At 46.4% G+C, this 13,644-nt stretch overlaps 1 protein-coding gene across 6 annotated transcripts in view; it reads right to left on the bottom strand.

Moving 5' to 3' along the window:
• Positions 1-10,541: 10,541 nt before the first annotated feature.
• Positions 10,542-13,644, bottom strand: part of NUP98 (nucleoporin 98 and 96 precursor) — a 58,663-nt gene continuing 55,560 nt past the window's right edge. For all 6 annotated transcript variants that reach the window (XM_039530763.1, XM_039530770.1, XM_039530776.1 and 3 more), the window contains one exon: positions 10,542-12,198. In XM_039530763.1, the coding sequence (XP_039386697.1) occupies positions 11,981-12,198 (218 nt within the window). In that variant the 3' untranslated portion in view covers positions 10,542-11,980. The remainder of the gene's footprint in view (positions 12,199-13,644) is intronic.

Genomic DNA, 13,644 nt, shown 5'->3' with positions numbered 1-13,644 from the left:
CTCCATGAATTTATCTAGTTCTTTTTTTAACCCTGTTGGAGTCTTAGCCTTCACAACATCCTCTGGCAAGGAGTTCCACAGGTTGACTGTGCGCTGTGTAAAGAAATACTTCCTTTTGTTTGTTTTAAACCTGCTGCCTATTAATTTCATTTGGTGACCCCTAAGTTCTTGTGTTATGAAGAGTAAACAACACTTCCTTATTTACTTTCTCCACACCAGTCATGATTTTATAAACCTCTATGATATCCCTCCCCCACCCCAGTCATCTCTTTTCCAACCTGAAAAGTGCCAGTCTTATTAATCTCACCTCATATGGCAGCTGTTCCATACCACTATATTGTGCCTTGTCCGATGGAGCCTGATCCCAGCTGTGGCCTCTAGGTGCTAATGATAATAAATATCATCATTAACCACGAGCAGGCACTTCACTGGTACCAGCAATGTGCCTTGAGATCCTTCAAAGCCAGAAGGCTCTGTATCAGAAACAATTACATCTCGCCTTTCAGAGCCAGGCATGTCTCCAGGCATTCCCATACCTGAAGGCATGATAGGTTTGCCCTGTGCTGTTCGTGGGACATCTATCTTATTTGGCCGTTTCTTACCACCACCTTTTTGAGGAGTCTTTAACACAACAAATGTAACAGGAGAAACAAGCCCCCACCCCCTGAGTTTTACAAGATGGTTGACTACTTTAAAAGGAGAAACTGCGAAGCTGACTTCAACGGCTGGCACAACCTCACCACCTGGCATCACAGTTGAGATGGTGGATAAGCTGCTAATAAGGCTAGCTTCTCAAAAACCCTGGGGAATAAGTGTTGGATTTCCCAATGGAGATAAATGGTCAGAGCAGTGAGAGATTGCTCGATTCCAAGGCCAGATGGGACCACTGTGATCATCCTACCTGACGGCCTGTATAGCACAGGTCAGAGACCTGCCACAGATTATTTCCTAGAGCCGAGTTTTCAGAAAAAAAAAAAATCCAATCTTGATGTGAAAATTGTCAGTGATGGAAAATCCACCAAGAACCTTGGAAAATTGTTCTAATGGCTAATTACTCACTTAAAAATTCACACCTTATTTCCAACCTGAATTTCTCTAGCTTCAGCTTCCAGTCAGTGGATCGTATTAGACCTCTCTCTGTTAGATTGAAGAGATTATTAAATATTTGTTCCCCATGCAGGTACTTATACACTGATTAAGTCACCCTTTAACCTTCTCTTTGTTAAGATAAATAGAATGAGCTCCTTAAGTCACTCTATATCCTTTACTCATTCTCATGGCTCTTCTCTGAACCCTCTTCAATTTGTCAATCGCTCAGTTGTGGGCACCAGAACTGAACACATGATTCCAGGAGCGGTCTCACCAGTGTCAAATACAGAGGGGAAAAAAACCTTTCTGCTCCTACTTGAGATTCCCCTGGTGATGCATCCCAGGATCACATTAGCTCTTTGGGCCCCAGCCTCACACTGGGAGCTCACGTTGAGGTGATTATCCACAACCAGCCTCATCTTTTTTCAGTCGCTGCTTCCCAGGATAGAGTCCCCCATTATGTAAATGGCCTGCATGCTTTGTTCCCAGATGTAGACATTTACATTTAGCCACATTAAAATGCATATTGTTCGCTTGCACCTCGTTTACTAATGGATATAGATTGCTCTGAATCAGCAGCCTGTTTTCTTCATTTACCACTCCCTCGATTTTTGCATCCTCCGCAAACTTCATCAGTGATGATTTTATGCTTTCTTCCAGCTCATTGATAAAGATGTTAATGGCTTAGGGCCAAGAACTGATCCCTGCAGGAGTCCACTAGAAACAGACCTGTAAACAGGAAATCATCCCTTGAACTATTACACAGAGTTACCAGTCAGTTTTTAATCCATTTAACATGCGACATGCTCATTTTGTATCCATCTAGTTTTTTTTAATCAGAAATGTTGTGTGGTACCAAGTGAAAGGCCTTACAGAAGACCAAGTATATGACTTCAACACTAATACTTGAATCAACCTTATAATCTCATCAAAAAAAGGTATCAGGTTAGGTCGACAGGATCTATCATAAACCCATTTTGATTTGCATTAACTACATTATCTTCCTTTAATTCTTGATCAATCAAGTCCCATATTAGCTGCTCCACTATCTTGCCTGGGATCGATGTCAGGCCAGCAGGCGTATAATTACCCAAGTCATTCCATTCACCCTTTTAAAAAGCTGACCCAACCTTAGCATTCTTCCAGTCTTCTGGAACTTCCCCAGTGCTCCAAGACTTATTGAATATCAAGTGGGCCAGCAAGCTCCTCAGCCAGCTCTTTTAAAACTCTTGGGTGCAAGTAAGAAAGACCTGTGGATTTAAAAAACGACTAGGGATCAGGGGCTATTACCTGACCAGAGTCTCTTCTGGGGTGGTCTGATATCACAGCCCCATTGTGCTAGGTGCTGTAAACACACCCTCAGCCCCAAATAGCTTAGACTTGGACGGAATAGAGGGATGGACAAGTAGCATTGCCCTGTCACCTAAGGCCCAGAGAGATGAAGTTACTTGCCCTCAGAGATACAGAGTGTGTGTGGCACAGCCAGGAATTGAAGCCACATCTCCAGACTCCCATGCCACTGTCTCCACCACAAGATGACCTCTCCTCTCTGCACCACATTTGCAGTAGCCGATGTATGTAATCTCGGAGCCAAAATATAGTGTTCTGCCCTGTACATGTCAGCATCTGCCTCTAAAAGCTAGCAGTCCAAGAGAAAGACTAGGGAAGCCAAGGGGAAGGAGCAAGTTGGAGTGAATTTATTCTCTCCGCTGCTGGTGGACAGGGATTGCTGCTTCTGCTAATGGGGGGCTAAAATGCAGAGGGTGGAGGCTTAGAGAACTGTCAAAGGGATACTATGCAACACTAGGCACTTCCACCTTCTCACCAGGTGCAGCAGAGCCCCTGCACTTTGCAGGCCTAGGAAGTTAGAGCTGTTGGAAGAGGCTCTTCATGAAGTTGTGAGTGGGCTCATGATGCTCCAGCTCAGAAAGATTCTCCTCCCATAACCAGGTGCAGGTCCCTGTCTCGACTAGGGGCCCATTTCAAACCACCCCGAGTAGCTCCCTTGACATCTCCTTGGCTTCATTCATATGCTAATCCCAGGCAGCAGCAGATGAGCACTAGTGCTGATCAGTTTTAAGGCAGGATACGGTTTTATTTACAGGTGGTGAATTATTCATCCCTGAGCCTAAAGTCCCTGCAAGTTTTCTCCTTTGCGCCACTACACAGGAGCCAGAGCAGCAGGTGGAGTTGCATGAAGTCAATTAAGATAATGAAAAAAAGAGGATAAGGCACTAAGTGACCTAACTTTCTTGTTGCCTTTGGAACAGTTACAGGTGTCACATTTAATTATCCGTTACATAAACAGAGCTCTCCTCTCCAGGGGAGTGAATGGGATATAAGCACAAGGCTGCAAGGTTTCCTCTTTCCAAAGGAAAGAAACTCACAAAAGGACCTTCCCTTTCAAGTAATTATTGCTTCTACTAGATCCCCCTGAGACCAGCGTCCTGGCTAGTCACATAAATAAGCCAAGGAGGGGTAAGAGCTGGTCAGAACTTCCCCTGACTGCCCTGCCAACAGATGGAGGCACCCCTTTGGGAGACAGTAGCTCTCCATAGTGACCAAGCTTGCATGGACCACGAAAGATAGATTGGTATATCTTTCGTGGCCCATGCAAGCTTGGTCACTATGGAGATTGTTGATTCTGGCAAGAGTTAGTGACCTTGATTTTCTGCACCCATCACCTGCCCTACAGGTATTAAGGAAACACAACAGCCGTCTTCCTCACCTCCAACCTCCCTCCAGTTGGAAGGAGTTTTGGTTTTGAACTAGGTTCACACACTCTTCTCAGATTGATCACTTGCTCTCGTCCGGATCCAGCTGCTGAGAAAGTTCTGTCCTTGCACTCACGTCTGCTAGCGTCCCATGGTTCCATAGTTCCAGCAGAACCTAGCAGGGGCGGGAAGTCACTGTCATAGAGTGACTAGGTAGCTTGCCCCCAAGCGAGATAGGGATTGAGACACAACAAGGCTAAGTGATTTACCCAGGATTACACAGCTGCAGCAAAGCTGAGAAATTTATCCTGGTCTCAAATCCAAAGCTCGCCCCTTAAACACCAGACCATCTTTCCTCTCTAGAGAGGGAGCAGAGCTAGAGGGCATCCATGCCCTGCTGACAGCTACTCTGTACATCCTTCCAAGCGTCTGGAGCAAAACAGTCAGCTAGATTCTCATGGGTCACTCAAGAGCCACCACCAAAGCTTGGAAACATGTCACTGCATCAGTTACACTCAGGCCACCTGCAGAGAGCCTAAAACAATAGTTCTGAGAGGTGCACAAATTGACTCATGCATCTCAATAGGGTGTTAACTCCACGACCCACTGCACATGGGGCTCCCTACCAGCACCACCCCCACCCATCCCAGCAGATATTTGTAGCAGATATGCAGCATGTTCAAGCCCCACCAAGCAGACCTTTGTGGCTTGGGTAAGTACTGGATAGGGACACTGGATGCTATCCCTGCCTCTCTGGGAGGCACAAAAGACCCCCCGACGTTGCCCTCTGCCCTGGAGTGGCAGGAACACAGTGACATGCAGGCTTAAATCATGGGGAGGTTTAGGGAGCCTTGTGTCATCTGCCTAGGCCCCAGATTGCCTTAATCTAGCCCCATCTTTGAGCAGCCTCCAGGACAAGGTGGACAGTAGCATTATAGCCTTAGGATTTGTGTACACAGAGGTGGGGTAGAAGGGTTAATCCAGAGCTTTTTGCTGTGTATCAGGTAACGCACAGTATGCAAGCTGCAGCAATAGGGTGCACACAGGACAGTGCGCCCTCTGTCAATGCACATACCGGTAGTTTACACATGGCAGTGTGCTGAGAACTGAAGGCAAGGCATTCTTGGAGGGCATCCCGGGCACCTTTGCTAATTCCAATTTCTTTTAACAGAAATATCCCATGATTCTTGTGTTTCCACCTCATACTTCCTGGCTGGCTGGGCTAGCGCCATTTTTGAACTGTTGTTGGCCAGCATGGACCAGAAGCTGCTCGAGTGTATTTCAGCCTCAAATCTGGATAAAATTTGGCTTGCGACTTCGCCTGCCACACCATCTAGTGGGTGTAGCAGTAGCAGCTCCTCCAGCAGCAAGTAGGCCGGCCATTTGTCCAGTTTTAAGCCAGTCCTGTTTTTTCCTAAGATTTGTCTCCTGTCCGGTACTGAGACAAAACCAGACATGGTTTTGTCTGGTATTACAAAGGACTCCATTTTGAAGAGTGCAACATTCTGCCCTCATTAGTGCAAACTTACTTATTTTCTGTGCAAAATGAACCGTTGCCTCCTCCCAAATGAAATTTAAGGTTTTTATTATTAGACAAACGAACCTTCAAGTTAAGTGAAAATGCAACAACTTTTAATAATAAAACAATACATTTAAAAAAAAATTTATCCACAAAAAACCCTTTCATGAAAACAGCAGTGAAACAAAACAGCAAAGTGCAACAGTGCATAACAAGAGGTGTCAGGGCTTAAAGTCACAGGTCAGTATAGATCTCTGTTCTGCCCCTGGAATTCTGCAGGGCTCAGTCTTGGGTCTGGTACTACTCAATATTTTCATTAATGACTTCGATAATGGAGCGGAGAATCTGCTTATAGAATCGGAGGATGACACCAAGCTGGGAGGGGTTACAAGCGCTTTGAATTCAAAACAAATCTTGACAAATTGGAGAATTGGTCTGAAATGAACAAGATGAAATTTAGTAAGGACAAGTGAAAACTACTACACTTAGGAAGGAAAAAATCAATGGGGATAACTGGCTAAGCAGCAGTACTGCTGATGAGGATCAGGAGGTTATGGTGCATCACTAAATGAATACGAGTCAACAATCTGAAGTAGCAAAAGAGGCTAATATTATGGGTGCATTAACAGAGTGTTGTAAGTAAGACGTAGGAAGCAACTGTCCTGCTCTACTCAGCATTGGTGAGGCCTCAGCTGCTGTACTGTGTCCACTTTGGGTGTCTCGCTTTAGGAAAGATGTGGACATATTTGAGAGTCCAGAGAAAAGCAACAACAGTCATGTTTTCTACACATTTATCAGTGAGAAAAACGTTAAAAAACTGGACATGTTTAGTCTTGAGAAAAGACGACGAGAGGGGATCTAATAACCATCCTCAAATATATTAAGGGCTGTTATGGAGTGTAAGGTGATCAGTTGCTCCCCATGTTCACCGAAGGTAGGACAAGTAGTAACAGGCTTAATCTGCCGCAAGGGAGATCTGGTTAGTTTCTTCTCCTAAACATTAACTAGGAGGATAGTTAAACAGGGGAACAGGCTCTCAAGGGAGGTTGTGGAATCCTCGTCACTGGAGGTTTTTCAACCAGGCTGGACAAACCCCTGCCAGGGCTCGTCTAGGTTTACTTGGCCCTGCCTCAGTGCCGGGGGCTGGACTATGACCTCTCGAGGTCCCTTCCAGCCCGACCTTTCTATGATTCTTCTATTTTGGAAGACTTGAGTGCCAAGGCTTGAAGTTACTAGGGGTGATGGAGGGCTCAAAAGGGTTAGGGACACAGGCACCACTGTCCTCAGGACCCTGAGCAGGGGTCTGGAAAGGGAATGGTCCCTGGGAGCACTGCTGCAGGGGTAGGATGGGGAGCATCTGCTGCTGTTCACAATGGCACCTATGACACCGTGGCCCCGGGCCCACACTCAGAAGGGGCCCCGGCACCTGGACCATGGCCCCACCCCCCTCTCTGCCTGCACTCTGCTCTGAGGCCCTGCCCCCATTTGGCCTCTTCCCCGCCACCTCCGAAGCCCTGCCCAATCCTCTCTGCCCGTGGAGCCTCGGGGAAGAGGCCAAGGGGCATGCAGGTGGAGCGGGGGGGGGGGGCGGGACGGGGACGGAGGCGATGTGCCACAATCCAGGGCCCACAGAAGATGAATCCAGCCCTGGTTGTTCCGAGTAGCCTGTACTCTGCAGGGGCTGCAGTACACAGCTGGGTGTCGGTTTGCAGCACCGCACTGCCCACTGCCCTCATTAGTCACACACCGCAATGTGGCACTTGGGCTCTGCCTGTGGCGGTTGCCAGGGAAAGCATGGTCATGGCCAAACTTTCATTTGCCACTTCAACAATCTCACTGGAAAGCTCCCTGTGCGAGCCCTGCTGTCCTCAACCACTGTCTCCACCTCTCTGCATGTTCAGGGCGGTGGTTTGGGACTCAAATGATGCTTGTGAACAATTCACCAGGAGCTTTCCTATTTTCTCCCCCTTCGTTTTCCTAGCCACTCAGCTGAGGAAGGTCTAAGCCAGTGCAGGTTCTGTAGCTGAGAGGTATTAAAACAATGACAAGTGTTCTGGCAGATTATAGTGAGGCTGGGCAATTTTTTAAGATGCATTTCTGGCTCTAGTTCCCTGAGATACTTCTCAGGCTAGGGGGAGCCTGGGAGCTGGTTAAATGGCGCATGCATGGTTTGCTTTTGCAGTTGTGCCTTGGAGGGATGGGGGGTGTATGAAATACATTCTCAGTCTGGGGAGGGGAATGATGATCCTGGTCTGGCTTTGCAGTTTTGCTGTGCCTTGGAGGGGATTGTCATGTCAGAGGGCTTACAGGGATAAATCAGGGGGGCAAGACAGAGCGAGTAATCCCTTCTACATCCCCTTAAGGCTGTCCTGATTCTGAATGACATTACACTGAGGTGGGTGACTACAAGGCAGAGAATGATCTTATTAAAACTAAAAGCAAAGGCAGCCCAGCAAGATACACTCCGAAGTTATTCACCAACAGGGTCACTCCAGAAATGCTGCAGGAGCGGGAGTCAAGAGCAATCCCAGGTGGGGGGAGATGGCCATGCAGCCAGTCCTCATACTCGCCAAACAAAAACAGCCATTTTCCTCAGCCTTAAATTTTAACCTCATCTCCCCAGCAAATATGCTAAAGGTGCAGAGAAAAATGGAGAGGATTTTGCAATGATTACGTGAAGCACACACTGTGACCAGTCGAAGAGCGTGTGTTAGAGGACATTTATATCCCCGTGGGAATTGTACTCTTCATAGCTTTACGGGCATTCAGTGTCCATGGCTACTGCCTGTAAAGTGAGAACAACAAACTTCTTTTCCTGTAAACTAACTTTTGCACTTCACACAAGTACGCTTTCCTTATCTGAATCTGCCATGGCCCGGGGAGGGGGACGGGATGGGGGGGGCAGGGAGTGGGAGGGGCTGTGGGCAGCACCATAAAGCAGTCCACTATTTTGAGGTAGCAAATGGGGAGTTGGAGGGAGGGCGGGGGGGGGAGAGAGCGCGTTCACTGGGTGACGGCTAGAGGGGGAAAGAAAATAGGTACATGGGCTTGTGCCTTTCAGCATGTGGGCCTGAACGGTTGGTAGTTGGGGCTTTGGCATGAGATGGACACGTTGCTTAGTCAGAGTAGATGCCATTTTGAAAAGGTGGATTGGAGAGGGGGCGACGAGAGGCCAGCACGGGCCAAGGAAGGGAAGGAAGTGGGGACCTCAGACTCAGAAAGGTTTCTAGGTCACATCCTCCTGTAGTGGCTGTGGCCATGGAGCAGCTGAAACAGAAGCGAGCACGGCAGCGTAGCACAATTAAAAAACTACTATTAAATTTTAAAAATTCTGAAGAGACTTACATGTTGCAGTTCCCTCCATAGGATTATCCTCCTCAGTCGCATTCTGGCTTGCTGCAGGGTAAGAAACAGGCTCACTTACTACCTAGCTGGTGTCCAGGTCCGAAGTCAGAAGAGATTCTGGCTTTCCAGGGACCTCCATTGGCCTCCTGGTGCTCCATCCTCCCACGAGTCTTGCTGCCCATCCTCGGGGGAGGCCCCACGAGCTGCCTGGGATAGGTGGTCATGTGGTTATGTAAAATCCTGTGCAGCTCTTCAAAAAATGGACTGGTTACATGTCCCCTGCTGGATTTTTTCCTGTTATCCAGCGTTTTCATGTAGGTGCTCCTGAGCTGTTTGCTCTTTATCCAGCACTGTTTGGCATCTCAGTCATAAGCCCCTCACAAACATTCAACTAGCCATGTCCACAATAAGGCCCTTATTCCGGTGGCTGGCCACCAGAACTTCCTGCACTGATGCGTCTCCCAAGATGGCAACAAAAATTGAGATCTTGGCATGTCTCCAAGTGGCTGCTTGAGGCATGTAGAACAATGCCAAAGCAGTTCACAATAGCTTTGCAGGCATACAAATACACTGGAATAACCAGATTCACAGCAAAGTTAACTCTCTTTGAAAAGGACTCCAGAATTCACAATAAATGCAGAGTCAGTGCACTACAATGAATTGTGTCGTGTGTACACATTTTCAAACCGCATTCTCGACTTAGTCCAGTTTAAACTCCCCATGTGACAAGCCCTTTGTCTGCAGTAACGTGCTATACTTAGAACATAACACAAGAACATAGGAAAGGCCACACTGCGTCAGATCAAAGGTCCATCTAACCCAGTATCCTGTCGTCCAACAGCGGCCAATGCCAGGTGCCCCAGGGGAATGAACAGAACAGGCAATCAAGTGATCCATCCCGTCACCCATTCCCAGCTTTTGGCAAGCAGGCTAGGGACAATTCAAATATTAAATGATGCACCACTCACACCTTGTTCTCCCCTACCTCCGTGGGAATGCTGGTGCTGAATATAAAAGAACCAGACCTCACACTCCTGAAATTAACATAGGAGTCAAGACCAAAAGAGAAGACAGTAGGTAAATAACCAAAATTTTTGTAAGAACCCAGCTCAGTGAGCAGGTATTTTGAAAACTGAGACCCCTCCACTGATTGACTCTGGCTTGTGAGGGATAACTGGTTCTCCCAAGTGCGTACTCATTAATAGCCAAGTGAGATCTGGCCTAAATTTGCATACCGAGACAAAGCCCATGAGGAACTGAGCAATTAAGTTACACGCCTCAGAATCAAAGGAAACATGAAATGCCAAGTGGAAAATACAATGTCTATAATTCAACAGCATTCCATACTTTTGACTACTGTGTCATTTTCTAGAGGATATGGAAGAAAAAAGTCCAGAGGAAAACGAGGGATATAGAAAGTCTATTACAGAGAAATTAGAGATAAGAGTAGTCAGGGGGGTGATAAACTAATAACAAAAGAGGAAAGATAAGCACTCGGCACAAAATGGAGATGTTGAGAACAAAATTAAACAAGGAACCTAACACCATGAAGAGAAGAAATTATTTAATTACCTACACACCAGTACTTTGTAAATGCTCTGAATCACACCAAAAAGGAGGTCAGTTTGGCTCCACCAGTCTGCCTTTAGGATTACCACCACTAAACACTTCTCATGCCCCCACTGGAGTTGGGAACTTTCCTCACAGGACTTTTAGGGAAAGTCACATGTGTTTAACTAGAGGCCCTGATTTCAGATCTCTCGCTGGAAACGGCCTGGAAATCAATCCATTTTTAAAAAGCAAAGAAAACTTTGGAATGCTATAAACATTTTATTTATTTTTTTAGAAAGTATTTTCAGAAAAACAGACAGGAAAATAATCTAGATCATTTATTTATAATTTTAATAAAAACCTTTACATAATCCACATGCATAAAGACCCTTGATGAGCCAATCTGTAGAAGCACCTAACAGGTTAAACCTCATTGTCTGCCAGCGTTATCAGTGATTGGCTGGCTGTGGGCAGACAGCAGTATTACAGAGTAGACCAATAGACAAGCTTTATTTTTCCAAAAATAATCAGTTTCTAAACACAGTAAAAGTGAAGACTGTACAAACTATAGTAAATTGGATGTTACCAGCAGTTCACTCGCAGGATGTTCTTATGCTTGATGACATCTGTTCAACGATGTAATCCAGCTACACAGCAAACACCAACAAAACAGCATGTTCTGGGCTAAAAACAATTTGTCACATGGACTGATTTGAGCAGCTGCTTCCTTTAGTGCAAAACAGGCCTGATGCAATGTGAGAGTGTGCAGTAAATGCTGTGTACCTGAATCTACACAGGGAACCACCCCACATACAGCTGCTTTTAAAAAAACTTGAGCCAGTTTAAAAATGCCAAAGCCTTCGATAACCAGGTTATTTGCTTTTCAGGTGAGCCAGCCTCCTTGATGGTGTTCTAATTCTAGCACAGAGTTCGCTCTCAATTAGAAGCACCTGGCCTGGATTCATGAAACCCAGCATTTCAAGACAAAGTTCCTTTGTTTTATTGAAGGCTTGCAATAAACTACACATGGATAAACTCACATTGGGCCTGCTTCCTTCAGAGGCCAGAACAGACCATAAGGCACATGCAACTCCTGCATCAGCTCCCTCTGGCCTGACTCAGAGAAGCTTCCTTTCTTGCCTTTTAAAACAAGGGGGTTTACACATTTGCAGGTTTCCATCCTCCCTACTAAAACAGAGGGAGAACCCCACTCTCTATACCCTGGCTTTAGAGAAGTTACAATCCTCTACTCTCCCCCACCCACAGAACAAACCCATTACACAAAGCTCAGTTTAAAAAGCCATCCAGTTGGTTCAGACACCAACAGTTCATCTGCTTAACTGGTACAGCACCGCTAGATTTGAGTCTGTCCATTCCAAATCACTGTCCTGAAGTGTGCTTCACTGTCCTCTGTGCTGTAGCTAATGAGATTAGTAATTATCTGCCAAGAGACCAAACGTACAAACTATCACTTTTCCTCCACAGGTACAATCTGGCTTGCAGATGGGTTCTGCAAGAAGTGCTTTATTAGCTCTAGAAAAGCTGTCGTGGAGTTGAGGATGCTCAAAGAGGTCCAAGTCTTACTCTGCTCCCCCAGGTTACAAAAATTCCTGCATTAGCCCACACATGGAGCCACTTTGCGCCTCTACAGAAAAGCTCTATGTGGCTACAGAGACTGCTGCCATGGGGAGGTTTACCCCGAAATCAAGGGTAAAGGTCAACAAATGATAAAAAAGAGTCCGTCTGTAGAAGCAAGCAGGCCTCACTGAGTCACCACAGTCAGTTCTCGTAGATACGACTGTGTGAGACTGCGCAGCTCCTCCAAGGCATAGTCCTCTGGCATGGGAAGCCGGCCAATGTGGGGAGCAAGCAGGCGAAGTGGGACTCGCTGCACGTCGGGCGTGGAGTCAGAGGCAGGTTCAGGAGAATGCTGTAGGCTCAAGACCACCCGCAGCAGGTTAGCAACACGTTTGGCCATATCTGCAAGTGAGCAGAGAATCCGTGAGAATTTAGCCACCTTCCACACAGAAGACTGAAGGTAGCAGAGGTCTAACAGGCTGAGTATTTGAAAACCTCCTCTCCATCGGGAGTTAAATATAAACAGCAGTGCAAAGGCCAAATCTGGAGTCAGGCAGCTTGTGTGTCCAATCAAATACTTCCTTTAGCATTCCACTGCTCTGATCACGGAGCTCTTCAATGCTGCCTGCTCCCACCAGGGAACCTAGGCTTTTTTTTCCACTGAAAAAAAGGTGTTTGGGGTTTTTTCCATCTTTTTACAGCAAGGTAACTATTCCTGGGTAATTACCTCGCTGTAAAATCTGGAGTGGAGAAACAAGGCACTGGTAGCGTTTACCACAAGCTAGCTAGGCAAGGTCAGCCCCATACCCCAGGCTGTACGGGACCTCTACTACTTGATCTCATCGTAAAACTAAAGGGCCCTGCCTGCTTTATATTTTTACAGTGGGCAAGTGAACATGCATTAGTTATCCTGGAGTAAATACCCTTCTTCAGGGAAGATATAGCCTTAACCTATTCTTGGGTGCTCAGGGCACTTCTGGAGAGCTAATACCTTTGGACAGAGTGGTGGCATTCAACTTAAGTGGCTCTACAATTAGAATATTCCAGGAATCACTCACTAGTGCACCTAGGTCCCTCTTATTCTCTCCCTGTGTCCCATAATAGCCTGTTCTCCTGGAGGCTGTAATACTTTAAACTCAACAACTGAAATGAGACCAGTGTACAGATGCTGGGTGGGGTTGGTGGCCAGAGGTCAGGCTAGATGATCTGGTTGTCCCCTTCTAGCCTTAAATTCTGTGACTAACTCTTACGTCTCTAGGTGGCTGCTTGAATTAGACTGCAAGTGGGTAGAATACCAAGGCTGAAGAAACCTACCATTGACAGCTAGTTGCTGATGGCCCTAGTTAAATGGGCACAAAGGCAAATCTCCAAAGGCAGGAGGAGAAAAGTGGCAAGTAGCATGCAGGGTACTGCAGCACCTTTGTGGCTATGACTAAAGACACAGAAGGTTGTCAGTCATTTACCACAATCTGGCAGCTGAGTGGTTACGTTCATGGTGGTACTGAGAATCACCAATTTATTTTGTACCAGTATTAGTAGCTTTGTATGCAGGCTGTTTGAGTCTCTCTAGAACCCTACAGGGACTTAATACTGACAGGCCATTGGGACAGCACACCTATCAGATTAGCCACAGATGAACAGTAAACTAAAAAGTGTAAGATAAAATGCCAGATAAATGTTGCTGTCGTAAGCTGCTTTACATGTATCACCTGCACCAGCCAAGGCTGCCAGCCCTACAGCAGGAAATGCAAGCCAAAGCAAAATTCTGGCATTATGGTGAGATGGCCAGTACTAGTCAGGTTAGGTTGTAAGTTGAGATGCAAATACCATATGCAAAGTTAAACTATT

Source organism: Mauremys reevesii, linkage group 1 (genome assembly GCF_016161935.1).
Source record: "Mauremys reevesii isolate NIE-2019 linkage group 1, ASM1616193v1, whole genome shotgun sequence".
Lineage (NCBI taxonomy): Eukaryota > Metazoa > Chordata > Testudines > Geoemydidae > Mauremys > Mauremys reevesii.
Note: the sequence above shows the minus strand (reverse complement) of the source record. Positions and strands in the feature narration are given on the sequence as shown.